The sequence below is a fragment of the Pelobates fuscus genome, chromosome 13 (genome assembly GCF_036172605.1).
Source record: "Pelobates fuscus isolate aPelFus1 chromosome 13, aPelFus1.pri, whole genome shotgun sequence".
Lineage (NCBI taxonomy): Eukaryota > Metazoa > Chordata > Amphibia > Anura > Pelobatidae > Pelobates > Pelobates fuscus.
In genome coordinates, this window is record NC_086329.1 from 37,092,148 (window position 1) to 37,118,842 (window position 26,695).

The 26,695-nt window shown below is 45.9% G+C and overlaps 1 protein-coding gene across 1 annotated transcript in view; it reads right to left on the reverse strand.

Annotated features, from left to right (window-relative positions):
* Positions 1 to 18,241: 18,241 nt before the first annotated feature.
* The window catches only part of PLEKHG3 (pleckstrin homology and RhoGEF domain containing G3), a 131,830-nt gene continuing 123,376 nt past the window's right edge, over positions 18,242 to 26,695 (reverse strand). Inside the window, exons 14-19 of the mRNA XM_063440204.1 lie at positions 25,024 to 25,062; positions 24,258 to 24,268; positions 23,107 to 23,322; positions 22,142 to 22,255; positions 20,320 to 21,799; positions 18,242 to 19,164 (exon numbers count right to left, since the gene is read on the reverse strand). Of these exons, the coding sequence (XP_063296274.1) occupies positions 18,257 to 19,164; positions 20,320 to 21,799; positions 22,142 to 22,255; positions 23,107 to 23,322; positions 24,258 to 24,268; positions 25,024 to 25,062 (2,768 nt within the window). The 3' untranslated portion in view covers positions 18,242 to 18,256. The remainder of the gene's footprint in view (positions 19,165 to 20,319; positions 21,800 to 22,141; positions 22,256 to 23,106; positions 23,323 to 24,257; positions 24,269 to 25,023; positions 25,063 to 26,695) is intronic.

A 26,695-nucleotide genomic window follows, 5' to 3' on the forward strand; every position in this document is an offset into this window, starting at 1 on the left:
ACTAGCTTGAGTGGGGTTAAAAGCTACATATTTAGGAGGGGCCTGTTCTCCCCGACCCTTGTGGCCGAAGGGATCATCGATAGAACGATGAGATGGGGCTCCCGCAGCAAGTTCCGATGAGACATGGGACACCCTGTCCATCTCGTCATCATCGAATTCTATGATATTGACTCTTCTACGCGGTGCAGGTCCCGCGTGAGGTGAAAGGGTCGGTGGCTGGGGATGAGCCCCAGATGCAGGGGTGGCTAGCGAGTCATAACCTGGAGACAGGTAGTCACCGGGGATTACCGGCATCAGGGCTGAACTGGGGGCCGCCATATTGGAGGCGGGGAAAGGAGTTGCATTAGGATTAAGGGAAGAAGTGGCGGCCATGTTTGATATGGGCACTTCCGGGACGGACTGAGCCGGACTGGGCATGACCGGAACCTGGGGAGTGGCTTGGGGAAAGGGAGGGTAACCGGGGTAGGGCAGGGCCATGGGATATGGGAAGGGGTAGGGCCAGGCAGGGGAGGGCAAAAGAGTAGGGTGGGCAGGTACGGTTAAGGAGGTAGGATATTGGACTGGGGCGGAGCTGGTTATGGGAGGAGACAGGACGGGATTAGTGGGGATGGATGCAGAAAGAGGAGTAGCAGCAAGGGAGGGAGGGGTAGTTAGTTGGGCGGGTGCTGATGGAAGGGGATTAACCATGGAGAGGGATTGCAGGGAGGAGGTGGCAGATGAGATGTTAGGATTAGGCATGGAAGGGAGCGTGGGGATGGCTGGGGATGATGGGACTGTTAGAGAAGGGGAAGGGGTAAAGAAAGATCCATCAGAATTCAGGACCGGGCAGACAGGGGAGGTGGTGAGATGGGATTCGGGAGGATTGGGAGTGGGGAACATAGTCAGCTGGCTATCACCTATGGCTGACTGAACCTTGGGGATAGACATCCCCTGGGCGCCATTTTGGGGCGCTGGCTGAGGGAAGACCCCAGCAACACAATTTTTATGATACACAAACAATTTCACACCCTTGTGATTTATCTCTTCCTCAACCCAACCTTCTAACTGAATAGCCTTCGCTACTCTGTACCATGCTTCAGCAGTCTTTAATAAATCATTATCTGTAAGCTTGCCTTTCATTTCTGCTAGTAACTTGCGCCAACTTTCTGGTTGCAATCTTCCACATGTCGGTACAGCAATTTTACATACTTTTGCAATCTTTTCAACACCTTTAACCATCTCTTCACCCTCTCTGTTCTCTACTAAATCACATGCTAACCAGCCCTTGCTGGGCTTATCTAAATCCTGTCCCATAGTCCCTTTACCCCTATACCAGCGTCCTAGATATAGAGAGAGAGAAGGAAAATTGAACAGGAACGTCTACAATGCTCGACTGCCACCTGAGAATCGTGGGACTTTCTCAGGTGCGTCTTCCCAAAACGTAGACTAGTCACTGAATCCGCCTACCCGGGGTGGTAGACACGGATTGGAGCGAGGTGAGAAGTGTGTGACCAATCACTTCTCTTTTAAGAGGAATGGGAGTGGATAGTATAATAATATAGAAAGTGTAGAAAAGATGAAAGGCAAGGAAAAATCCTTAGAGACAGACACAGGAGTACATGAGACTCCTCATTAAACAACCAAGACAACAATACAGTTGAAATACAGTGCATGCATCACAGTTCAAATAAAATCAACAGTAATTCCTTTCCTTTACTCGTGTGCTTACTCCAAAGTCACCTCCCTCAATCCCGTAGTATCTTACTACCAACGGCCAAGGATAACAGCTAACACCGGTCCGAAATCCATATGCCTCCCTCGTCACAGCAGCCCACTAATGGTGTCTGCGCTACCCTCACCCTTGTAGTGCCCCTATAAAAACCCACTTTATAAGTCCCACTACTCCGTGGTGATGAAGGCAGCAATGCCTGCCCGAATTCACACACCACAAAATAAAAATTGGAATAGCTCCAGCTCAGCGCTCAAAGCTGGAGGGTACCACCACTCTGCAAGCAGAGTAACGTGCACAGAGAAGCTAGCAAGGCTATCAAAGTGACACAAGAAGGATCCCCAGGAAACTATGAGTCTACACAATCTCCACAGATCCAACACACCTCTTTTTCCCTACAGCCCCAGCCACGAGGCTCCTAAAAGAGTTAAACAGGAAAAGATGACCCCCAGGAACACATCCACAGGTCAACCCCCCTTTTTCCCTACAACCACAGCACCGTGGTTCCTAAAAGGGGTAAAACAGGCAACAGAAGACCCAGGCAAATCCCCTCAGGTCCACCCCCCTTTATCCCAAAAGAGGTAAAATACAAACAGATAAACAGACAAAACAGAAGACCCAGGCAAATCCCCTCAGGTCCACCCCCCTTTATCCCAAAAAGGGGAAAACAAGCAAGACAGAACCCCAGGCAAATCCCCTGCAGGTCCACCCCCCCTTTATCTCAAAATGGGGAAACAGGCAAACAATTCAAACACAATTCAAACACACCCAGGCAACAGATAGACTAAAATGCAGGTAAACAAATGAGTAACGAGACACCGGGCAAGATATTACCTGTCTTTGATGTCCTCCCGGGAAGCAGTCACAGACACGTGGACGGGTCAATCAAAGGGGCCGGAACGTACCGGTGGCTCTGCAGAAGTCTCTACCGTGTATCTGGAGGTGATCAGTCTCCCTTCCTTCCCCCTGGATTCCTCCGTCCACCCTTGTCTTCCTTAGGACGGCTCACCGGCCGGACATAGCCCGATGCCCCACGTTGGGCGCCAAGTTGTTATGGTACTTTTTGCAGTAAACCAAAATGTTTAAATGTCTATCTGTTCCTGTCCAAATCAATAAAATAAATTGCGTATATACGCTGAAGTAATTAAGTCTGACACACAAGGTTCAGGTTAAAATAACTTCGAGAAAATTTATTGGCAAGTGATTAAAAAGTGGACGCGCAGGTCCTTTTAAGAGACATTTTACGTCATCATTGATTATTAGAATATCAGGAAATAAACATCATTAATTGGATTAATTGTCAAGTGTCGGGATTAGTGTCCACCTATCAATATTATTAATTGGCTCAAAAGACTAAGTAGTTAATCCCGTGTCCACCCACCAAGAGGTGGGATTGTTCTGGACACGGGTGGGGGACAAGGGGTCTTGAGCGTCATTTTACATGGTCGGTGATCTCAGGCCTCGTGGCCAGGTGCAAGGTCTCTTATGAATAGAACATTTCATTACTACTGTGTTCGCATGGCCTTCAAATTATACTATGTTGCAAATCTAAGGGAAAGTCAGCAATTCCTGTGTTAATCATGTCTTTATAGAAAATACAGTCTTTGTTCTATTGTATTAGATGTGCTGGGAAATTCTGTCATGTAAGGTGATTTTAAAATGAACAAGTTAGGTTATGAGGACAAAATGGAAGATTGAACAAGTCAGGTTAGGAGGACAAAATGGAGGATTGTCACAGTATAAAGTTAAAATGGAGTTAGTGCAATAATTGAATACAAGTACAATAAGGGTTTTTTAAATAATCCCACATCAAAGGCAGAAACAAAACATTACTCATTGTACCAACAGAAACTACATATCAAGAAAATCAAACAAATGGATTTGGGTTATGAAACAGAGAGAGAGCGCGTGCTAGCGGGCACAGAGAGAAAGAGAGAGCATGCTAGCGGGCACAGAGAGAAAGAGAGCGTGCTAGCAGGCACAGAGAAAAAGAAAGAGAGCGTGCTAGGAGGCACAGAGAGAGAGAGAGAGCGCGTGCTAGCAGGCACAGAGAGAGAGAGCGCGTGCTAGCAGGCACAGAGAGAGAGAGAGCGCATGTTGGTAGGCACAGAGAAAGAGAGTGCGTGCTAGCAGGCACAGAGAGAGCTCGTGCTAGCAGGCAGAGAGAGAGCTCGTGCTAGCAGGCAGAGAGAGAGCTCGTGCTAGCAGGCACAGAGAAAGAGAGTGCGTGCTAGCAGGCACAGAGAAAGAGAGTGCGTGCTAGCAGGCACAGAGAGAGCTCGTGCTAGCAGGCACAGAGAAAGAGAGTGCGTGCTAGCAGGCACAGAGAAAGAGAGCGTGCTAGCAGGCAGAGAGAAAGAGAGCGTGCTAGCGGGCACAGAGAGAAAGAGATAGCGTGCTAGCGGGCACAGAGAGAAAGAGAGAGCGTGCTAGCGGGCACAGAGAGAAAGAGAGAGCGTGCTAGCAGGCACAGAGAGAAAGAGAGAGCGTGCTAGCAGGCACAGAGAAAAAGAAAGAGCGTGCTAGCAGGCACAGAGAGAGAGCGCGTGCTAGCAGGCACAGAGAGAGAGAGCGCGTGCTAGGAGGCACAGAGAGAGAGAGAGCGCGTGCTAGCAGGCACAGAGAGAGTGCGTGCTAGCAGGCACAGAGAGAGCTCGTGCTAGCAGGCAGAGAGAGAGCTCGTGCTAGCAGGCAGAGAGAGAGCTCGTGCTAGCAGGCAGAGAGAGAGCTCGTGCTAGCAGGCACAGAGAAAGAGAGTGCGTGCTAGCAGGCACAGAGAAAGAGAGTGCGTGCTAGCAGGCACAGAGAGAGCTCGTGCTAGCAGGCAGAGAGAGAGCTCGTGCTAGCAGGCAGAGAGAGAGCTCGTGCTAGCAGGCAGAGAGAGAGCTCGTGCTAGCAGGCACAGAGAAAGAGAGTGCGTGCTAGCAGGCACAGAGAAAGAGAGTGCGTGCTAGCAGGCACAGAGAGAGCTCGTGCTAGCAGGCAGAGAGAAAGAGAGAGCGTGCTAGCGGGCACAGAGAGAAAGAGATAGCGTGCTAGCGGGCACAGAGAGAGAGAGAGCGTGCTAGCAGGCACAGAGAAAAAGAGAGCGTGCTAGCAGGCACAGAGAAAAAGAAAGAGAGCGTGCTAGGAGGCACAGAGAAAAAGAGAGCGTGCTAGGAGGCACAGAGAAAAAGAGAGCGTGCTAGGAGGCACAGAGAGAGAGAGAGAGCGCGTGCTAGCAGGCACAGAGAGAGAGAGCGCGTGCTAGGAGGCACAGAGAGAGAGAGAGAGCGCGTGCTAGCAGGCATAGAGAGAGTGCGTGCTAGCAGGCACAGAGAGAGCGCGTGCTAGCAGGCACAGAGAGAGCGCGTGCTAGCAGGCACAGAGAGAGCGCGTGCTAGCAGGCACAGAGAGAGCGCGTGCTAGCAGGCACAGAGAGAGCGCGTGCTAGCAGGCACAGAGAGAGCGCGTGCTAGCAGGCACAGAGAGAGCGCGTGCTAGCAGGCACAGAGAGAGCGCGTGCTAGCAGGCACAGAGAGAGCGCGTGCTAGCAGGCACAGAGAGAGCGCGTGCTAGCAGGCACAGAGAGAGCGCGTGCTAGCAGGCACAGAGAGAGCGCGTGCTAGCAGGCACAGAGAGAGCGCGTGCTAGCAGGCACAGAGAGAAAGAGCGCGTGCTAGCAGGCACAGAGAGAAAGAGCGCGTGCTAGCAGGCACAGAGAGAAAGAGCGCGTGCTAGCAGGCACAGAGAGAGCGCGTGCTAGCAGGCACAGAGAGAGCGCGTGCTAGCAGGCACAGAGAGAGAGCGTGCTAGCAGGCACAGAGAGAGAGCGTGCTAGCAGGCACAGAGAGAGAGCGTGCTAGCAGGCACAGAGAGAGCGTGCTAGCAGGCACAGAGAGAGAGCGTGCTAGCAGGCACAGAGAGAGAGAGAGCGTGCTAGCAGGCACAGAGAGAGAGAGAGCGTGCTAGCAGGCACAGAGAGAGAGAGCGCGTGCTAGCAGGCACAGAGAGAGAGAGCGTGTGCTAGCAGGCACAGAGAGAGAGCGCGTGCTAGCAGGCACAGAGAGAGAAAGAGCGGTGCTAGCAGGCACAGAGAGAGAGAGAAAGTAGGATAGCAGGCACAGAGAAAGAGAGAAAGTAGGATAGCAGGCACAGAGAGAGAGAGAAAGTAGGATAGCAGGCACAGAGAGAGAGAGAAAGTAGGATAGCAGGCACAGAGAGAGCGCGTGCTAGCAGGCACAGAGAGAGCGCGTGCTAGCAGGCACAGAGAGAGCGCGTGCTAGCAGGCACAGAGAGAGCACGTGCTAGCAGGCACAGAGAGAGCGAGCGCCTGCTAGCAGGCACAGAGAGCGCGAGCGCCTGCTAGCAGGCACAGAGAGCGCGAGCGCCTGCTAGCAGGCACAGAGAGCGCGAGCGCCTGCTAGCAGGCACAGAGAGCGCGAGCGCCTGCTAGCAGGCACAGAGAGAGCGAGCGCCTGCTAGCAGGCACAGAGAGAGCGAGCGCCTGCTAGCAGGCACAGAGAGAGCGAGCGCCTGCTAGCAGGCACAGAGAGAGCGAGCGCGTGCTAGCAGGCACAGAGAGAGCGAGCGCGTGCTAGCAGGCACAGAGAGAGCGAGCGCGTGCTAGCAGGCACAGAGAGAGCGAGCGCGTGCTAGCAGGCACAGAGAGAGCGAGCGCGTGCTAGCAGGCACAGAGAGAGCGAGCGCGTGCTAGCAGGCACAGAGAGAAAGAGCGCGTGCTAGCAGGCACAGAGAGAAAGAGCGCGTGCTAGCAGGCACAGAGAGAAAGAGCGCGTGCTAGCAGGCACAGAGAGAAAGAGCGCGTGCTAGCAGGCACAGAGAGAAAGAGCGCGTGCTAGCAGGCACAGAGAGAAAGAGCGCGTGCTAGCAGGCACAGAGAGAGCGCGTGCTAGCAGGCACAGAGAGAGTGCGTGCTAGCAGGCACAGAGAGAGCGAGCGCCTGCTAGCAGGCACAGAGAGCGCGAGCGCCTGCTAGCAGGCACAGAGAGAGCGAGCGCCTGCTAGCAGGCACAGAGAGAGCGAGCGCCTGCTAGCAGGCACAGAGAGAGCGAGCGCCTGCTAGCAGGCACAGAGAGAGCGAGCGCGTGCTAGCAGGCACAGAGAGAGCGAGCGCGTGCTAGCAGGCACAGAGAGAGCGAGCGCGTGCTAGCAGGCACAGAGAGAGCGAGCGCGTGCTAGCAGGCACAGAGAGAGCGAGCGCGTGCTAGCAGGCACAGAGAGAGCGAGCGCGTGCTAGCAGGCACAGAGAGAGCGAGCGCGTGCTAGCAGGCACAGAGAGAAAGAGCGCGTGCTAGCAGGCACAGAGAGAAAGAGCGCGTGCTAGCAGGCACAGAGAGAAAGAGCGCGTACTAGCAGGCACAGAGAGAAAGAGCGCGTGCTAGCAGGCACAGAGAGAAAGAGCGCGTGCTAGCAGGCACAGAGAGAAAGAGCGCGTGCTAGCAGGCACAGAGAGAAAGAGCGCGTGCTAGCAGGCACAGAGAGAAAGAGCGCGTGCTAGCAGGCACAGAGAGAAAGAGCGCGTGCTAGCAGGCACAGAGAGAAAGAGCGCGTGCTAGCAGGCACAGAGAGAAAGAGCGCGTGCTAGCAGGCACAGAGAGAGCGCGTGCTAGCAGGCACAGAGAGAGCGCGTGCTAGCAGGCACAGAGAGAGCGCGTGCTAGCAGGCACAGAGAGAGCGCGTGCTAGCAGGCACAGAGAGAGCGCGTGCTAGCAGGCACAGAGAGAGAGCGTGCTAGCAGGCACAGAGAGAGAGCGTGCTAGCAGGCACAGAGAGAGAGCGTGCTAGCAGGCACAGAGAGAGAGCGTGCTAGCAGGCACAGAGAGAGCGTGCTAGCAGGCACAGAGAGAGAGCGTGCTAGCAGGCACAGAGAGAGAGCGTGCTAGCAGGCACAGAGAGAGAGAGAGCGTGCTAGCAGGCACAGAGAGAGAGAGAGCGTGCTAGCAGGCACAGAGAGAGAGAGCGCGTGCTAGCAGGCACAGAGAGAGAGAGCGTGTGCTAGCAGGCACAGAGAGAGAGCGCGTGCTAGCAGGCACAGAGAGAGAAAGAGCGGTGCTAGCAGGCACAGAGAGAGAGAGAAAGTAGGATAGCAGGCACAGAGAAAGAGAGAAAGTAGGATAGCAGGCACAGAGAGAGAGAGAAAGTAGGATAGCAGGCACAGAGAGAGAGAGAAAGTAGGATAGCAGGCACAGAGAGAGCGCGTGCTAGCAGGCACAGAGAGAGCGCGTGCTAGCAGGCACAGAGAGAGCGCGTGCTAGCAGGCACAGAGAGAGCGCGTGCTAGCAGGCACAGAGAGAGCGCGTGCTAGCAGGCACAGAGAGAGTGCGTGCTAGCAGGCACAGAGAGAGCGAGCGCCTGCTAGCAGGCACAGAGAGCGCGAGCGCCTGCTAGCAGGCACAGAGAGAGCGAGCGCCTGCTAGCAGGCACAGAGAGAGCGAGCGCCTGCTAGCAGGCACAGAGAGAGCGAGCGCCTGCTAGCAGGCACAGAGAGAGCGAGCGCGTGCTAGCAGGCACAGAGAGAGCGAGCGCGTGCTAGCAGGCACAGAGAGAGCGAGCGCGTGCTAGCAGGCACAGAGAGAGCGAGCGCGTGCTAGCAGGCACAGAGAGAGCGAGCGCGTGCTAGCAGGCACAGAGAGAGCGAGTGCGTGCTAGCCGGCACAGAGAGAGCGAGCGCGTGCTAGCAGGCACAGAGAGAGCGAGCGCGTGCTAGCAGGCACAGAGAGAGCGCGCGCGTGCTAGCAGGCACAGAGAGAGCGCGCGCGTGCTAGCAGGCACAGAGAGAGCGCGCGTGCTAGCAGGCACAGAGAGAGCGCGTGCTAGCAGGCACAGAGAGAGCGCGTGCTAGCAGGCACAGAGAGAGAGCGTGCTAGCAGGCACAGAGAGAGAGCGTGCTAGCAGGCACAGAGAGAGAGCGTGCTAGCAGGCACAGAGAGAGCGTGCTAGCAGGCACAGAGAGAGAGCGTGCTAGCAGGCACAGAGAGAGAGAGAGCGTGCTAGCAGGCACAGAGAGAGAGAGAGCGTGCTAGCAGGCACAGAGAGAGAGAGCGCGTGCTAGCAGGCACAGAGAGAGAGAGCGTGTGCTAGCAGGCACAGAGAGAGAGCGCGTGCTAGCAGGCACAGAGAGAGAAAGAGCGGTGCTAGCAGGCACAGAGAGAGAGAGAAAGTAGGATAGCAGGCACAGAGAAAGAGAGAAAGTAGGATAGCAGGCACAGAGAGAGAGAGAAAGTAGGATAGCAGGCACAGAGAGAGAGAGAAAGTAGGATAGCAGGCACAGAGAGAGCGCGTGCTAGCAGGCACAGAGAGAGCGCGTGCTAGCAGGCACAGAGAGAGCGCGTGCTAGCAGGCACAGAGAGAGCGCGTGCTAGCAGGCACAGAGAGCGCGAGCGCCTGCTAGCAGGCACAGAGAGAGCGAGCGCCTGCTAGCAGGCACAGAGAGAGCGAGCGCCTGCTAGCAGGCACAGAGAGAGCGAGCGCCTGCTAGCAGGCACAGAGAGAGCGAGCGCGTGCTAGCAGGCACAGAGAGAGCGAGCGCGTGCTAGCAGGCACAGAGAGAGCGAGCGCGTGCTAGCAGGCACAGAGAGAGCGAGCGCGTGCTAGCAGGCACAGAGAGAGCGAGCGCGTGCTAGCAGGCACAGAGAGAGCGAGTGCGTGCTAGCCGGCACAGAGAGAGCGAGCGCGTGCTAGCAGGCACAGAGAGAGCGAGCGCGTGCTAGCAGGCACAGAGAGAGCGCGCGCGTGCTAGCAGGCACAGAGAGAGCGCGCGCGTGCTAGCAGGCACAGAGAGAGCGCGCGTGCTACCAGGCACAGAGAGAGAGAGCGCGTGCTAGCAGGCACAGAGAGAGCGCGTGCTAGCAGGCACAGAGAGAGCGCGTGCTAGCAGGCACAGAGAGAGAGCGTGCTAGCAGGCACAGAGAGAGAGCGTGCTAGCAGGCACAGAGAGAGAGCGTGCTAGCAGGCACAGAGAGAGCGTGCTAGCAGGCACAGAGAGAGAGCGTGCTAGCAGGCACAGAGAGAGAGAGAGCGTGCTAGCAGGCACAGAGAGAGAGAGAGCGTGCTAGCAGGCACAGAGAGAGAGAGCGCGTGCTAGCAGGCACAGAGAGAGAGAGCGTGTGCTAGCAGGCACAGAGAGAGAGCGCGTGCTAGCAGGCACAGAGAGAGAAAGAGCGGTGCTAGCAGGCACAGAGAGAGAGAGAAAGTAGGATAGCAGGCACAGAGAAAGAGAGAAAGTAGGATAGCAGGCACAGAGAGAGAGAGAAAGTAGGATAGCAGGCACAGAGAGAGAGAGAAAGTAGGATAGCAGGCACAGAGAGAGCGCGTGCTAGCAGGCACAGAGAGAGCGCGTGCTAGCAGGCACAGAGAGAGCGCGTGCTAGCAGGCACAGAGAGAGCGCGTGCTAGCAGGCACAGAGAGAGTGCGTGCTAGCAGGCACAGAGAGAGCGAGCGCCTGCTAGCAGGCACAGAGAGCGCGAGCGCCTGCTAGCAGGCACAGAGAGAGCGAGCGCCTGCTAGCAGGCACAGAGAGAGCGAGCGCCTGCTAGCAGGCACAGAGAGAGCGAGCGCCTGCTAGCAGGCACAGAGAGAGCGAGCGCGTGCTAGCAGGCACAGAGAGAGCGAGCGCGTGCTAGCAGGCACAGAGAGAGCGAGCGCGTGCTAGCAGGCACAGAGAGAGCGAGCGCGTGCTAGCAGGCACAGAGAGAGCGAGCGCGTGCTAGCAGGCACAGAGAGAGCGAGCGCGTGCTAGCAGGCACAGAGAGAGCGAGCGCGTGCTAGCAGGCACAGAGAGAGCGAGCGCGTGCTAGCAGGCACAGAGAGAGCGAGCGCGTGCTAGCAGGCACAGAGAGAGCGCGCGCGTGCTAGCAGGCACAGAGAGAGCGCGCGCGTGCTAGCAGGCACAGAGAGAGCGCGCGTGCTACCAGGCACAGAGAGAGAGAGCGCGTGCTAGCAGGCACAGAGAGAGAGAGCGCGTGCTAGCAGGCACAGAGAGAGAGAGCGCGTGCTAGCAGGCACAGAGAGAGAGCGCGTGCTAGCAGGCACAGACATAGAAAGAGCGCGTGCTAGCAGGCACAGAGAGAGAAAGAGCGGTGCTAGCAGGCACAGAGAGAGAGCGCGTGCTAGCTGGCACAGACATAGAAAGAGCGCGTGCTAGCAGGCACAGAGAGAGAAAGAGCGGTGCTAGCAGGCACAGAGAGAGAGCATGCTAGCAGGCAGAGAGAGAGAGCAAGAGAGAAAGCATGCTAGCAGGCATAGAGAGCGAGAGAGAAAGCATGCTAGCAAGCATAGAGAGCGAGAGAGAAAGCATGCTAGCAAGCATAGAGAGCGAGAGAGAAAGCATGCTAGCAAGCATAGAGAGCGAGAGAGAAAAGCATGCTAGCAGGCATAGAGAGCGAGAGAGAAAAGCATGCTAGCAGGCATAGAGAGCGAGTGAGAAAGCATGCTAGCAGGAACAGAGAGAGAGAGAGAGCATGCACACGGTAATACCAGAAAACCAAGAACATAAGAGACTGGGAACTGAACTAACAAATACAAAGTCAAACCCCAAATAGAAAGCCTTAATTGCATGCTGGCTTAGCAGCCTTATGTGATACTAGCTAGCATGGCAGCCATTCAGCCTGGCGTGTATAGATTCCAGGCTGGCATGCCCTCTCCCTCTGCATGTTTGTCTACAAAGTGTATGGTAAGCGGTTTTCTTGCTGAATTTCACAACCAATTAGGAGCAGAGAAGATAGATGGAACTTAAAGGAACAGTATAGTGTCAGGAACACAAACATGTATTCCTGACACTATATTGCTAAAATTACCATTTAGGTCCCCTGGGTCCTTCTTTCACTTAACTGATATTTTCACCCCCTCCCCCCCCCCTCCATGGCTGAGATCAATTTTGATGATCTGAGCCAATCCACTGCTTTCCCACAGAAAAGCAAAGGGAGGCTATTGCGCATGCGTGGCAAAAAGCAGCACCGCGCCAATAAACAGCTCGTACAGACAGATCACTGAGGTGAAGTGGTCTTGGTGCCTATAGTGTCCCTTTAAGACATGGAGAATGCTGATGTCAAAAGTGAAATATCCTGGCAGCCTCAATCAGCATGAGTGAGCACTCAAGAGTACTGAACACGCCAGTTTTGACCTGTGAGGATGATTTCGTGAGTATGGTCTCATCTCACCCACAGCCACCTGCAGAACCTTAATGGACACCATACATACTCATCATGAAATGGCAGCCTGGTCGGCCCCAGGTGCTGCATCTTCCCAAGAAACACCCCTGGGATAGGCGTAAGGCTATCCTAGATATAAGATAAGGCCAGGGACCAATGAAAGTATTTAGAAAATTGGGCAGACTAGATGGGCCGTCACATTCTATGTTTGTATCCCTGCCTGCCAGCTCTACCAACAGACATGCTAACACATCTCTCATTGCTTAATTAATTAATAACCAGAGGAATCATGCTGTGAGGCTGCAGCCCAAAATCCCTTCTTGCAAGTGGCCAAGGGGAGATTACCCCACTGCCCTCGTTGCCATACGCAAGGCGTGTGTCTGAACAGCACACCCAGCACATAGGGCTGGTGTCTATGCATGTATGGATGGAACAGACGGGCTGGCTTTTAAGTACCAGGAGAATTTCGGTTTGTGTCCCTTTTTCTTAAACTTTTACAATCCCCAAATACTTATTGCACCGTACTAATGACAGTGGTTATGGTGCTTAGAATACACATCTAGAACACTATACGCCATTGCCATTTATGGAGTAGACACATTTACACACACACACACACACACACACACACACAAAACAACAGACAAGTTTAACAATTTTTATGCTTTGAACAATGACAAAAGCTTTTCAATTTTGTTGTGCTAAATGTTAGACCTTTGCTAAGCAATAACTGAATGTGTACGTAAGTGGCCAAGACAATGTGGAATGAAAAGAGGACTTTATAGAATAAATAAACTATATAGATTGTACAGGCCTGTGATAATATAATAAATCACTCAGGAGAGAGAATAAACTGTATTGAATGACTATACTATAATTACCGTAATAAACTACATAGACTGGACAGACTTATAACAAAGCACTCCGTATATAACGTATGAGCGAAATATATAAGGCCTTCAGAAAGTTTTGTTAGTACGTTTCTTCCACCATCTAACTTGTGTACACGTTCAAATAGAACGTTAAAAATATTCTGTATTTTTCCGTAACAGCATTGGACAATGAACACACACTTCCATACACATACAGACGCCTTGATGAGAACACTGAAAAGTGCTGTTAAAGTCTGTTCTATAAAAATAATAGTGTAACATACAGACATACATACATATGCACAGAGCAGTACCCGGTATTCCTGTATTAGATTCAAGCTCTGCGTAAGTAAGAATGATAAAGTATTTAACCAGGAAAGGTATATTCAGATTGCTCTGGTTTCCAAGTACGTACTTGGGGATGTTACTATTACCCAATATCCAGGGGGATCCGCCAATACAATACTGTATTGTTATTTCCATTTAGAAGATATGGTTTTAAACACATCTCTTTTCTTCCTTCATCTTACAGGCAGTACAAACCTTCATTTTGAAATCCTGGTAGATTTGAGGTCATCCCGACTCCTTTTCAGCACAGTGAGAGACTGTATTAACTGGTGTTGAAACTGGAGCTCTGGGGCAGCATATATTATCCTAAACTGCAAAATTAAACGAAAAAAAAAAAAGAAAGAAAACCCTACCCCCCTGTGGACCGGAAATCCATTAAACTTGTACTTTATCATAATTACCCTTTTACAGTGAAGTGCACAGAATATGAATGCATCGTTAGCTCAGTGGGATACGGCAGAATATCCCTCTGTAAAGGACACTGAATTGAATAAGAAAGCAGAGTTTTTGTTGTGGATTTGAGGATCTTCTTCAAAACCCAAACCAAGAAAAAACAGGGATGTTCCCATTTGAAATGGTTCCAAACATTCAGTACTTCAAAGCAGTTACCCGTCTTCTAATTGACCAGGAGAATGTATCCCATACACTACGTGGCCCCAGGCTGCATCCATTGATAAAATGCATCGATTCACAGATAATTGCTAAAATTACTCATAACCCATGAGACTGCTGGAATGAAAATAATGTACTTTCATAGACAATATCCTGATTTTTAGTTTATGTTAGATGCCAAATGGTATGATGTGAGAAGATGGGAGGGTTTCCAGTGAGCATTCCCATCAACTACTTGTACTGCCAGGGTTTGCGATTGGACACCAAAAATCTCTACCACAAATGCCCGTTTGTTGTCCAGCATTGTTAGAACAATGGTTGTAGTATATTTTACTTAATATTGTACCAACTCTAAATTGTAATTCTGCAAAAAAGCGCTTTAAAAAAAAAAGCAGACTAAAATCGCCTTAGGGCAGACATGTAGGAAGGGGGCCCGGCGGCTTGTCCATTATGCCACCGGGTGCGAGGCCCTTCCCTCAGTCTGCTCTGAGAGAGTAGAGCACAGCCTTCTATCTGCTGCTCTGCCAGGTGCAGAGCTGCAGACTAAAGTGTCTCGCGATCTCCAGCCAATCAGAGCATTGCCGCGGGTTACAACGGCAACACTCTGACTCTGCTGGAGATCGCAAGACACTTACCATGTGGTCTGCAGCTCTGCACCCGGACAGCCCACTGGACCACAAGGGAATGGATTAGGAATTTTTTATTTTTTTTTAAAGGGATTTCTGACACGACAACTCCCTCAATACTATATAACCCCCCACACCATATCACCCCAGTCTTCTCCGAACTATATATAACCCTCCCCCTCTCCTCCACACTATATCACCCCCCCTCCTCCACACTATATCACCCCCCTCTTATCCACACTATATCACCCCCCTCTCATCCACACTGTCATTCTCCCATCCACACACTGTCACCCACACTATGTCACTTCCCCTCCAAACTATGTCAACCCCAATCACCACAATGTCACCTCCATCCACACACTCTAACCCCAGTCACCCCCCTCCACACACACAATCACCACCTTCACATACACACTTTCACCCTCCTTCACCCAGCCACCTTAACCTCTCCTGATACCGTCACTCTCATCCGCTCCAACAATGCCGCACTCACCTACCCTCCAACAATGCCACTCACGCGATCACATTTACCCCCCTAATCCGGTCACACTCACCTTTTCTCACACTATCACACTCACTGTCACATTAAGCCCTCCAATCATGTTTCACTCATCCTGCCCCTGCCATGCCACACTCACCCTTTTAAAGGACCCTCCCTAATCCTGTTGTTATGGGCAAATGAAAATATTACAAGTTTAAAATGAAATGTTGTATTATGTTTACGCCAATTTGTCTTCGCTATTACACTGCGGTTACACTATCACCGTCACGCTCACCTCCCCTCATCCTGTAACACTCCCTCCTCCAACTGAGCCACACTCACGCCCCAACCCGGCCACACTCACCCTGTGACATTAACACCTCTAATCCTGTCACACTCACTCCGTCAATGAACCCCCCTTAATCCTGTCACATTCACCTCCCCTTGCTCTGTTACACTCACTCCTCCAACCATGTCACACTCATCCTTCGACCCTGTCTCATTCATTCCCTCGCCCTGTCACACTCACCGTGCCACAGTTACCTATTTACTTGTCCTGTCGAAATCACGCCTGAAGACAATCATCATACACACACACAGCCTTGTTAGCCTTTGAGTTTGACATGCTTGTTCTAATCTACATCTTTAAATTAAGGAGGGGTTACCTATACAGAGCCAGACGCCTTAAATAACAGAGCTGGTCCATTAGCTCTGAACACTGTGAGTATTCCATTTTTGGTTATATTCTACACTATTGAATATTGTTTATGTTTTTAAGCTACACATGAGAAAATCTCACTATTTGTTTTAAAAGATAAGTGTGTGTTTTTTTATTTTTATTTTAAAGTGGGGGCACTATGAATATGGCCCTGTGTGTGTTTTTATAAAAGACACTAAGATAACTTAGTGTTATATAAGTGCTTCACCACTTATTTGCTTTTTTGTTTTTTCAATTTTAGTTAATCGTATAATGCTATTTATTGATTTATTTTAAGATGAGTAGAACAATAAAGTCAGAAGGCCAAGTATATGGACCCAAAAGGTCTACCAATATTTTAGTTTTATAGTTTCATTTTTAATTTTGACATTTACAGCTCCCATTTGAAAGCAAACTAACCTCCGAAAGCTCTCCTATGGAGCAGCGTTGGGTTGGCAGAGATCATCAGAGAGGCGGAGCTACCGCAGTGGGACCAGCGACGCAGTAAAGGCAAGTCATACTCGCCTCTTAAAACCTCACAGAGGTGGTGGTAGAAATTAACGTAAGTAAATACATTTGGATTCCTAACACTATAGTGTTCATTTAATACTGATATTTTATGGTGGGTAATTTTTTGTGTAATTTATGGGTAATTTCTGTGACACTGTGCACAAGTTAGGATTTAAAATACGGGCGTCCAAAAAGCAGACTGCTCCAGATGTTATAGAACTACAACCCCCATAATACATTGCCAGACTTTAGCAAGGCAAAGCATCATGGAAGATGTAGTTTTAAAATATATGGGGGTCTACCTATCAGGCTACCCTGATCTACAGAAACCAATGGCCAGGTATGAGGGCGATTTATCAAGGACACCGGTAGTATTTTTTTCTAATGTTGAGAGATCTATTTGTTTCTGCAGAGATTGCTAATGATTTTGCACTTTGCAACAGAACAGAATCTATATTTGCTTTGATAAATCTCACCTTATAACCTCGACTTAATAGTGATGGATAAGCTCTCCAAATGATTTAAATATTTTTGGATAAACTTATATTTAAATATATCAAAAACATATATATAAAAAAAAAATATTAAAAAATTAAAATGTTTTTCATTATATTTAATTATTTTTAAAAGTTTATCCAAAAATATTAAATCATTTGGAATGATTCTGTGAAATAAATGGTCAAAGACAAGGGATCATAATTCATAGACATATACACATGCAAAAATATAGACTTCCCGATATTGCCATTGTGTTTTCTTTTAAATAAAAGTTCACCAGAAATTAACTAATGCACAGCAAGTTACATTAAGCATTAAATGCTACTCTCAAAGTAATTTAGTGGGGTTTTTTTTTTTGTAAAGCAACATATGCTCATTCACAAACAGAACATTGGTCAACAACATTTTTACATTGGGACTTGCTAATTTCCTGGGCAGTTAAAGATTTAAAAAAAAATTAAAAAAAGAAATATAGCAAAATATATAGCCACAGTGAAGTATAAAAAAATAAATGAAAAAATGAAAAGATCGCTTAAGGCGTTTTACACCTAAAAGGCTCTTCCTCATAAACAAACTTTTTTTTTGCTAAATGTGTTAACCACTTTTATTGGTTTCTTTTTTCTTTTCAAACTGTGGCATTTTTTTTGTGGTTGGTGACAAAATGTATGGATATTTTTGAATCAAGAAAAATAAAGATTTTGTATTTACTATATCTTTTGTTACTGTCGCTGCTGTTGTCAGCATTCAAGTCAACTGGAGGAATTATCTGAATTATTTGTACACTTTTTTGCAATATTCCAGCATTTAAAAATAAACATTTTTAAAAAGTGATAAAATGTCTACATTTAGTGCAGATTGTCGCCAACTATTTCTGAGTTTCTGCATCTACACCTAGATACTCTTTTCGGTTGGCAGTGCAGTTTAGCATTTATTATTTTTCCAGGAAAAACTGTAAGTCAGCTATGTTTCAAGAAAAAAACAGTAGTGTTTAAAGAAAATAAATAAAATCATAATAAAAAAATAAAAATAAAAATTAGCTAATTTCCTGAAATTGATTGCATAGATAACTTTGTTCTGTCATCACAAACAAGACTATTTACCAAAAAAACAATTCAGACTGTTTGTTCTAAATTTACTGCATGGAGCTTTATAGAATTAATTGTATTTACAACACAGGGAAAGAAATACTAAAAAAAAAAAAAAAAAGTATATGTGCTTGACAGCTACTTTCTGAAGTATTAGAATAAAATTAACAGAAATGGAACCATAAATAGTACGGGTAGACAGAGGAATGTTCATCTCAAGGCTTGGCATGTAACTGCGACTTAAAAGCTGGCAGGGTACTGAGCATCTTACCAAAGTAATCAACGACTAGCTTTACCTTCATAACCTTCACAAAAGCAAAGCATACAGGTTTTAAAGGATAAATGAAGACAAAAAAGCTACACGTTCAGAATAGATGTCCATCTCTATTCCAGTGGTTTTCTACGCAGCCATCCAATGTTTGTCTAATGTCAAGAATTCTGTAGCCAGGATGGGTAAAGAATGGATAATATACAAAATGGTGCTCATATAATTTATAAATAATTTTAGCGGTCTGTCTATACATAGTACTTTGGAGCAGTGTAAATTCTGTAGTGGTCAGGATTAGAGCATTTAAAAAAAAAAATCAAAACCATTCTGTGTCAAAAAAACTTCCATTGGAAGTCTGCATTTCATTGGGATAAAAAAAAAAAATCTATATATGTGTTTAGGAATTTTGATCAAGTTCAGAATGTTTGCAACTATTGAGAGTCTGAAATTTCTCTCGCAAACTCTTGACTCTCTTATGTTCACTAGTTTGCTCTTGCTTGTTTTCTCCATTTGATAAATCCAGGGTAAGTTCCACAGATTCATCGGATTTGTAGCTCTCCTCCCTGCTTCTGTATTCTTCAGATTCCTGGTAAGCTTTGCACCGTTCAACTACTGCTTTAAGGGAGATCTTCTCTCTAGTGGTGGGTGATCTGATATGTACATATGTATCATCACTTTCCAGGTCATGCGATGACGAATCTTTAGCCACGGGGAGTTTCTCAAACACAATAACTTTTTTGTTGTTCTCTAGTGGAGCTTCTGCACTGACATAGTAGCAGCTGTCCACATCTTGTCCAAAATGTCTTGTGTCTTCTAAAGTCTCAGTTTTCCCTTTAAAGTTGGGTGACAAAGGAGAATGTTCAACGTGAGCCAGTGGTTTGGTGGTTGAACCTGCTTCTTTAGGTTTACAGTCGGAGCTTTTTATGTTCATACTGTAGGAGTGGGTGATACATTCTTTGTTTTGGGTGTCCAATGCATCATCCACATTGTGTCCCATCATTTTCTCCGGCACAGAATGACTTCTGTTAACTGAACCATTTTTACCACTACCAGTTGTCTTTGTGTACCTGGATCTCAGTTCTCGGACATCGGGCCAGTGGAATTTCTCCGTCTTGACTGGACTCAGAGGACTTCTGGGATCAGATCTTACTGGAGAAGTAATTCCCTGGTTATCAACAGAAGTGGAGAAGGTGAGGCGTTTGGGAGGTTTTTCTCTGAATGAGGCAGACGTTGGACTTGTAGGGCTGAGTTCTTGAAGTATAATGTGATCATAGGTTGGAAGGGACAACATAGGCTTTAGTTTACCTAAAAAAAAATAATAATAATAAATAAGTCCAGGAACTGATTCACAACAACATAGGAATTGATTAAGGTAATATGCAATAATCCAGTAGCTTGTAATGCAGATGTAAAGTTTTACAGCCAGTTCACAGTTAGCAGATAAATGTAGACTAGAGGCACTCAGGACAAATATCAGAAATTTTTTTCTTCCCCTGCACTAAGTTTGTGATGTTTTTACTCTAACAATATTCCTTTAAAGATGAATCATGACTGTAGATAGAAGGAAAATATAAAATAGAAATAATGGTAACTGATCTAGCAAAAACCAGTCACATTTCAAACTAAAACTAAAAAGATACTATAGGTATCAAAACAACTTTAGCTTAATGAAGCAGTTTGGTTTTATAGCTTATATTCCTGCAATCTCACTTCTCAATTATCTGTCATTTATTCGTTGAATTATATTTGTTTCTGTTGGTGCAGCTTTAGTTACAACTCTCCTTGCAGTGACTGACACAGACTGCATGAAAAGATGGCTTAATTTTCAATCAGCTGCTGACTTACTTTAGAAGTAATTATCTCCTGCTCTGTAAATAGAACTTTAATCAAACACAAAGGAGGTTCCTGCAGGGTCTAGAAGGGTATTAATAGAGCAGGAGATAACACATTCTAGATTAAACAAACAGACTGTGCAATACAGGAACCTAAATATCGATGTTATTTTTCAGGAAGTGATTAGGAAGGCGGTGCAAGGAGCTAGAGCTGTATAAACAAAGTGATTCAACTCCTAAATGGCAGAGACCTTAGCAGGCCATGATCTATACGCCAAACTGCTTCATTTAGCTAAAGTTGTTTTGGTGCTTACAGTGCCCCTTGAATACAAAACTATGTGATCAATGGATCCTTGCACCAAAACAATGACTTAAATTACAATAAATTAAAAATATTTTATTGAAGTGGTTCTCTGATTATTGTGGTCTACAATCAATAAATTGGAACTTCCTAGGCTTGGTCATATGAAAGCATGGAAGAGTTTCAGAAGAATGTGTAAAGTATGGTGGATGCACGTTGCTACCATGGCTTTAGCAGAATGTAGCCACACTGGCTTGATGACACGACATTTTAAGTGTGATCTGGTTCAAGATTGGAAAATTTGCCCGATATAGAAAATAAGCCTACCTTTCTCCTCTGTTTTTTCCTCTTGAACAGACGGAAGGCTGGCCCTTCTGAGGTCATCTTCTATTTCTTTCAAACGCCTGTGAGGGACAGGCTTATTGGTTTTGATCCTCTGGCTGTATTGCCTTGCTAACTGGTACACCTTATTCTTAAGCTTCTCAGTCATATCTCCATCCATACAGTTTGCAAGATGCAATATCTGTGGGTGAAGCTTAATGGGCGTTTTAAAGTCCTGATCATTAAATCCGTTTGTAGGAGTTGTAAACTGATTAGGGGAGGTGCTTTCAGGCGTGTGGACAGTGGATTCTTCTGTTATGGTGCTAAGGTCACTGTCTTCCACGATCATTAGTGGCTCGTGAGAATCCATCCTAATATCTTGGGTTGTTGGTTGTTTGTCTTCACTGCTTGTTGTTACTTCATTTACTGTTCTAACTGTATTCATGTCTTTCCATTCATTGTCTTTTTCAATTTCCTCCCAAATCTTAATCATCTCTTCAGATGATTTGAACTCTTCATCGGATACGGGTATTGATGGTTCTGGGATCCCATTCTTTGAGATCACCGGTTGTTGTGGATTTCGAGAACTAGGTTGCACTCCTTTAGCCGAACTAGGAATCTCTGACCAAGAAGTAGGTCTACTGTTGCCATTGCTGACACTACTTGAGGAACTATTCAGTCTTGGTCTTACCAAAGAAGCCTGGCTAGCATCAAGCCTTGGCAGGCTATTAATTTTAAAAACTGAGTTTCTGACAAGTCCAGTGGGGATGTAGGTGAGGCTCTCTCTGCGCTTGATGCTAAATGCAGCATCTTGATTCTCTGCGTTGTCATAATAAGTTTTAATTTTGTCAAGTAGTTGTTTGTCTTGGAAGGAGAGAATGGATTCCCTCCTCTTACAGGTGGACTTCTCTCTCTCATAGATGGATCGCTCTCGCTCATCAAACACGTTTTCTATGCTGGAAGAATTCACCTTATTCAGCATGAGCTCTGTGATGGATGTGCTAGATTCAGGTAGAATATCTGGTAGTGCAGAGTCCAGGAGATCAGAGGACCCATTCTGACAGACCATTTTATCTGCACTATCCAGGCTTAATACGCTGCTGCTACGGCTTGTTAACCTGGGGGTTAAATAACCAATGATTCTTCCATCATCCAAAGCCAGACTACTCCTTCTGCTATTTATGAATCTCTCGGCAATAATGCTAGCTTGGTCAAGCACAGAAGGAGGAAGGATACTGGTGGATTCATGGGCTGTTGTCTCCTCTTCTTCCTCCTCACTGCTGAAAGTCTTTAAATCTTCCGCATTCTCAGTGTCTCCATTGTCGACTGGGTTATGTTCATCTGGATGGTTCTCCTTCTCCTCCTCTCTGTGATTAACCTCGACAACTTCTAACGGCGCAGTCAATATTATATCATTAGAAGTGGCCACAACTGCACTGTACGGCTCGTCTGTTTCAGGATTCTCTTTTTCCATTTCATGCACATCCTTAAAGATAAATAAATAAAATTAAATGTGAACAAGGGTTTGACATTTTTTTTTATTAAAAAGCAAGCTAACCGTTGCATATCTGGGGATGAATTTTGGTGGGTGATTGTTTAAAACATTGCAAAAACACTAAACCACTTCTATATATGAAAGCTATGATGGATAAAACATGCCAGCACAAGAAAGCTGATAATTTGGTAATTGTTGCTCTAGGGCAGAAGTGGCCGTGGCAGCGTTATTAAAAAGCTTGGGGCTCTAAAAGATGGAATGTAGGCAACATGCAAGACTTGCATATTGCCACAGATTTTGATATATACTTAATGGCCAGCAGGGGGAACTCACCTCCTGATGAATAGCAGACACTTCCACACTGCGCCTCTTCTCTGCATTTCCTGAAGACTGGCTGTTTTGCCTTTTGAATCCTTTCTGGGATTCTTGTGACCCAGGTTCCCTATTCTGTAAATTCAAAGTAATTTTGTTAAACACCTCAAATTGGATATTCTAAAACTGGATTACCAAGAGCAACAATTTCCAACGAATCCTCGAAAATGTAAAGAATTTGGGATGATGGCAAATTATTGGTATTTGTAAGTTTCAGATATAGATTAAATATTATTTTAGAGCATTAGATTTAGGGTTTGGTGTTTCACTAGTGAATACCATCACCAACGTCTTGTACGAGATCATTTACCATATTTGAAAGCAGTAGGCTCAAAAGATCTATGATGAGATCCAATTTGCGTATTGATGACTTCATTAACTGAATGGGCTCACGGCAGTAGTGGAAACAATCAATATTGTTAAGCAATTTTAATAGGGCGTTCAAATCTTACTAATGCCTTCAAAATACAATTTGTAATATTATCAGGACAAGTTGTAGGTCCAATATTATATACTGGCTATAAAAATAAATATATAAAAATGATGATGATAAATACATATAACCAGAACATATCGACCTGTTGTAAAATAGTCACCAGACACTACATCAGCAGTTTAAGTCATGCAATTAGTTTTGTGATAAACAGAACACAAGGCCAAACTCATTAGCATGCAGATACCTCCAATTAATAGACAACCAAAATACCATGCACGTTCATTGGAAACATATTATTGGTTTGTACTGCGGATAGTGTTAGCAAGGGAGGAACTAAAATTACTCTGATTAAACGGGAGCGCTAAACACACGAGGTGGAAGAATAGAGAAAGACCCTCACCGTAGGAGCGCCCAAGGTATAAAGCAAAGTCTTGGCCCTATAGTGCCAGCAATGTATGACAGCCAGAAGGGAGCTGGCAAAATCAGCTACCTGGTCATCATATCCCAAATGTAACTCCTCCTCCTCCTCCTCCAGCTCCTCCTCAGAGGCACTGAGGTCTGCCCCTGAGTTTCTACTCAGCTGTGTATTGGTTTGCTCCTCCTCATTTCCCTCAGCCTGAGGTGGCTCAATTTTGGTTGGCAGTTTGCCGATATTAGGCTGAAGGATGTCCCCAAAGTCGAGTAGTGCTCCGTCACTGCCTGCATGCTGGACAGACAAGGATTGCTTTAAGTTTAGGGAATGCAGGGCAATCTGCACAAAAACATGGCGGAGGACTTATTACTGGAAAAACAGGTGTTATTCATGACCAAAGAGCTAAATTAGAAGCAATCAGGCATGAAAGCCAATTTAGCGCTTTGCCCCAAACATGCCCCCGTTTGTCCTCGATAAATATCCACCATGGTGTGTTATTTACCCAGGGTCAACCAACGTACTAGTAAAAACATCGTTCAGCTGTTTGTATTTTTTTTTCTTTAGTTTCTAGCGATCTCAGATCTGTACTTAAAAGTGATGTTGATAACTGTGGGATGATATATTACGCCGGTGAAACAGACTGAAACATGTTGTGGAATCAAAATACATGAATGCATAAAAAAAATTAATTCAAGTAAGTTTTTCAAAAAGTGCCATTAACCCCTTAAGGACACATCACATGTGTGACATGTCAGGATTCCCTTTTATTCAAGATGTTTGGTTCTTAAGGGGTTAAAACACATGAGATTCCATACGGAATGAATTTAGACACTGCCACACCAATAGCAGCTGATATTAGCAGAATCATTTTCAAGGCCTGGCACAATATGTCTGGCTTGGTTTACTTTATTTATAAACTTGACATGTTGAAAAATGGTTTTACGATCCGTCCTCTAAATGCTGGAAATTCATAGTGAGCAGAAATGCCGTGATTTGAGCTCTTATTTTCCATTTATGAAAACTGTAGACATGTCCCTAATGCAACCCTTTCCTGTCTTTTTTACTTCTGTGTAGAAAGGTACGTGGGGTTTGGCAAGTCTAGCTCAGCCATGGGGTTAAATGCCGCATGATTGCAATCTTGCCTTCTGTTCCAGGAGATCAGCTTTCAACAAAGACTACTGTAATGAACTCAACACAATATCTAACACAGAACATACAATAGGCCTTACCTTTAATCCAACTGCACATCATAAAAAGGAGAAAGGAAAAAACAAAAACAAAGCATTAATTACATGTGGAATATATGCAAACATAACGCAAATGCAAAAGACACAAAGGTTCATTTTAATATTTATTATGTACGCACACGGTCTAGATATTCTATATAATATACACATACACACAGTGATCTAGTAAATTCAGTCAGTGTCACACGGGCCAGAAAATAGCTTCAGTATAGCAATTCTTAATATAGAATTCCCATAATATCGTAAGAAATCTCATCGCTCAACCCAGTTCAGGAGCAATGGCTGCCGGGTCCATCGGAATGGCAAGGCTAGGAATCCTTATCCCTCCACCTGTTAATAGCTACTGCGCACATTTTACAGCCATGTGCTGTGCTTTTGGCTTTACAGTGGTTATGGGATTTATAGTTCATTAAACAGCAGATATTCCATTATCTGACAACACCCAACCCTCTTCTTCCCTGTAAGTTATTTATTAGAGCAAATGTTATTTATTATTAGTTTATTAATTTATATAGCGCCATCAGATTCCATAGCGCTGTACAAAGGGTATAACTCCTAATATATGCTTTCTCCATTGAACAGTCCAGTGAAACTCTAAATAAAAATGATGCTTATACTAAACGTTTAAAATGGACACCTAGGGCACCACCAATACACATGGAAATCTATCTAGGCAAATCTATAGTAAATGCATTGCATACAATATTGCAATATAAGGCTTTTGGCATTTAGAATTCACGTAGCTTACCTTTCTCACTGAGCTGTTTAAGAATATGTTTTGGAGGTTCTAAAAAAAAAAAAAAAAAAAAAAAAGGAAAATTAAAAACAACCACAACTTAAATAGCCAACAACATCAAAATTAAATGTAGATAAAAATATATCAACAGAAAGTGCAAGTATATCGATTTATTTCTGGTTTCATTCATACAAAACACTAATCAAGCATTTCTCGAAGTACCATTTGCAATATAATGCTTGGTTGAAAGAATTAAACAAAAAACACAACAAACAATAAATAAAGATATCAAACTGCCTTAAAACAAGTTTATTATTTCCCCCGGGATGTAACCCTTTGGGTGCATGAGAAAGCAGTAACGTAGTGTACATCTCTCTGGCACACAAAGGGACACAGACAGACCCTGCATTGCATAACCTTTAATTTTGATGGTTAAATAGAAAGAATGCTACAAAAAGGAGGACCTTAAAGTGCAACTGTCGCATTTGTGATGAGAGTAACTTGGAATACAACAAATTAAAATGGTTCGAATTTCACAAAACAGAACAGTCTTCTGAAAAGGCACAGCTTGGGCATATCATGTAAATCACCTTGTATTTCCCATGATGCCCAGATTATCTCTAGCAAATTCTCTAAATAAACTCCCAAAATAAATTCTTACAGAAGTTAATGAGGAGCCCTTTCATCAACATACTCATATGGAATAGGATTTAGTTACATCCAGACATATACAAAAAATAGTTTTAATCAATTTATCAAAAAATAATTTTTTGGTAATCAAACAAAACTATTCCAAAACATTTAACCTCTAATTTTACCCGTAAAGTCTACAGGTGACATAAATCCAGAATAAATTTGTTCCACTATGGATTATCAGGAATTTTATTCGGGTGAACGATTTAAACAAATTTTTATATAAGTCAAGTTACATTTAAGACAAATGCAGATTTCAGAGCTGTGTCCGTTAAAACAAATTCTGATCTGGCAATCCTACAAAAGTTGACAGAATGTGAATCATGGCGAAGCAGGTTTCCATAAGGACAGAAAAATTTTAATCACATCAATAGCTTATTGTGATCAAACCTCTACAAAACATGAAAAGATATGTGACAGTTGCTCTTTAAGTACTGACAAAAGAAATGCTTTAAACGTCCTTCTTCTCGCATTTAAGCTTGCATACCAAAACTACCAAGGAGTTTGACAGACACTTCATTCACAAAGACTTTATAGGCTCCATTTTTATAATCCATTGGCTGCTGAAAGTCTTGGCAGTTTCTCTGAAAGGGTTATTCTTTGCCACGGTAAAACACCGAATTGTAGGGAATAGAAGACTGAATTGCAAAATTCAAGTTAAAAACAGTCCAGCTGAGGTTGGCAAATGTTTCATATCAGCACTTTTCAACTAAAAAGTTTGCAATTCTATTTTCGGTTCATTACAGTTTGGCGTTTAATAAATAAAGCCATTATTGTCATTTTACAACCCATTAAAAAAAAAACACAAAAAAAAAACGGGTTACAAACTGCGCCCACTATATTCGCCAGTTCTGAACCCTGTACCAAATCTAAAAAGCAAAAATTGAACTTCGCACCAGACTTTCTCCGGCCTTTATCTGCAGTGTATACGCATCCCTCTTTAACATTTCCTGTAGGGTACTTATAACGATTCGGATCTGGGGACAGGACA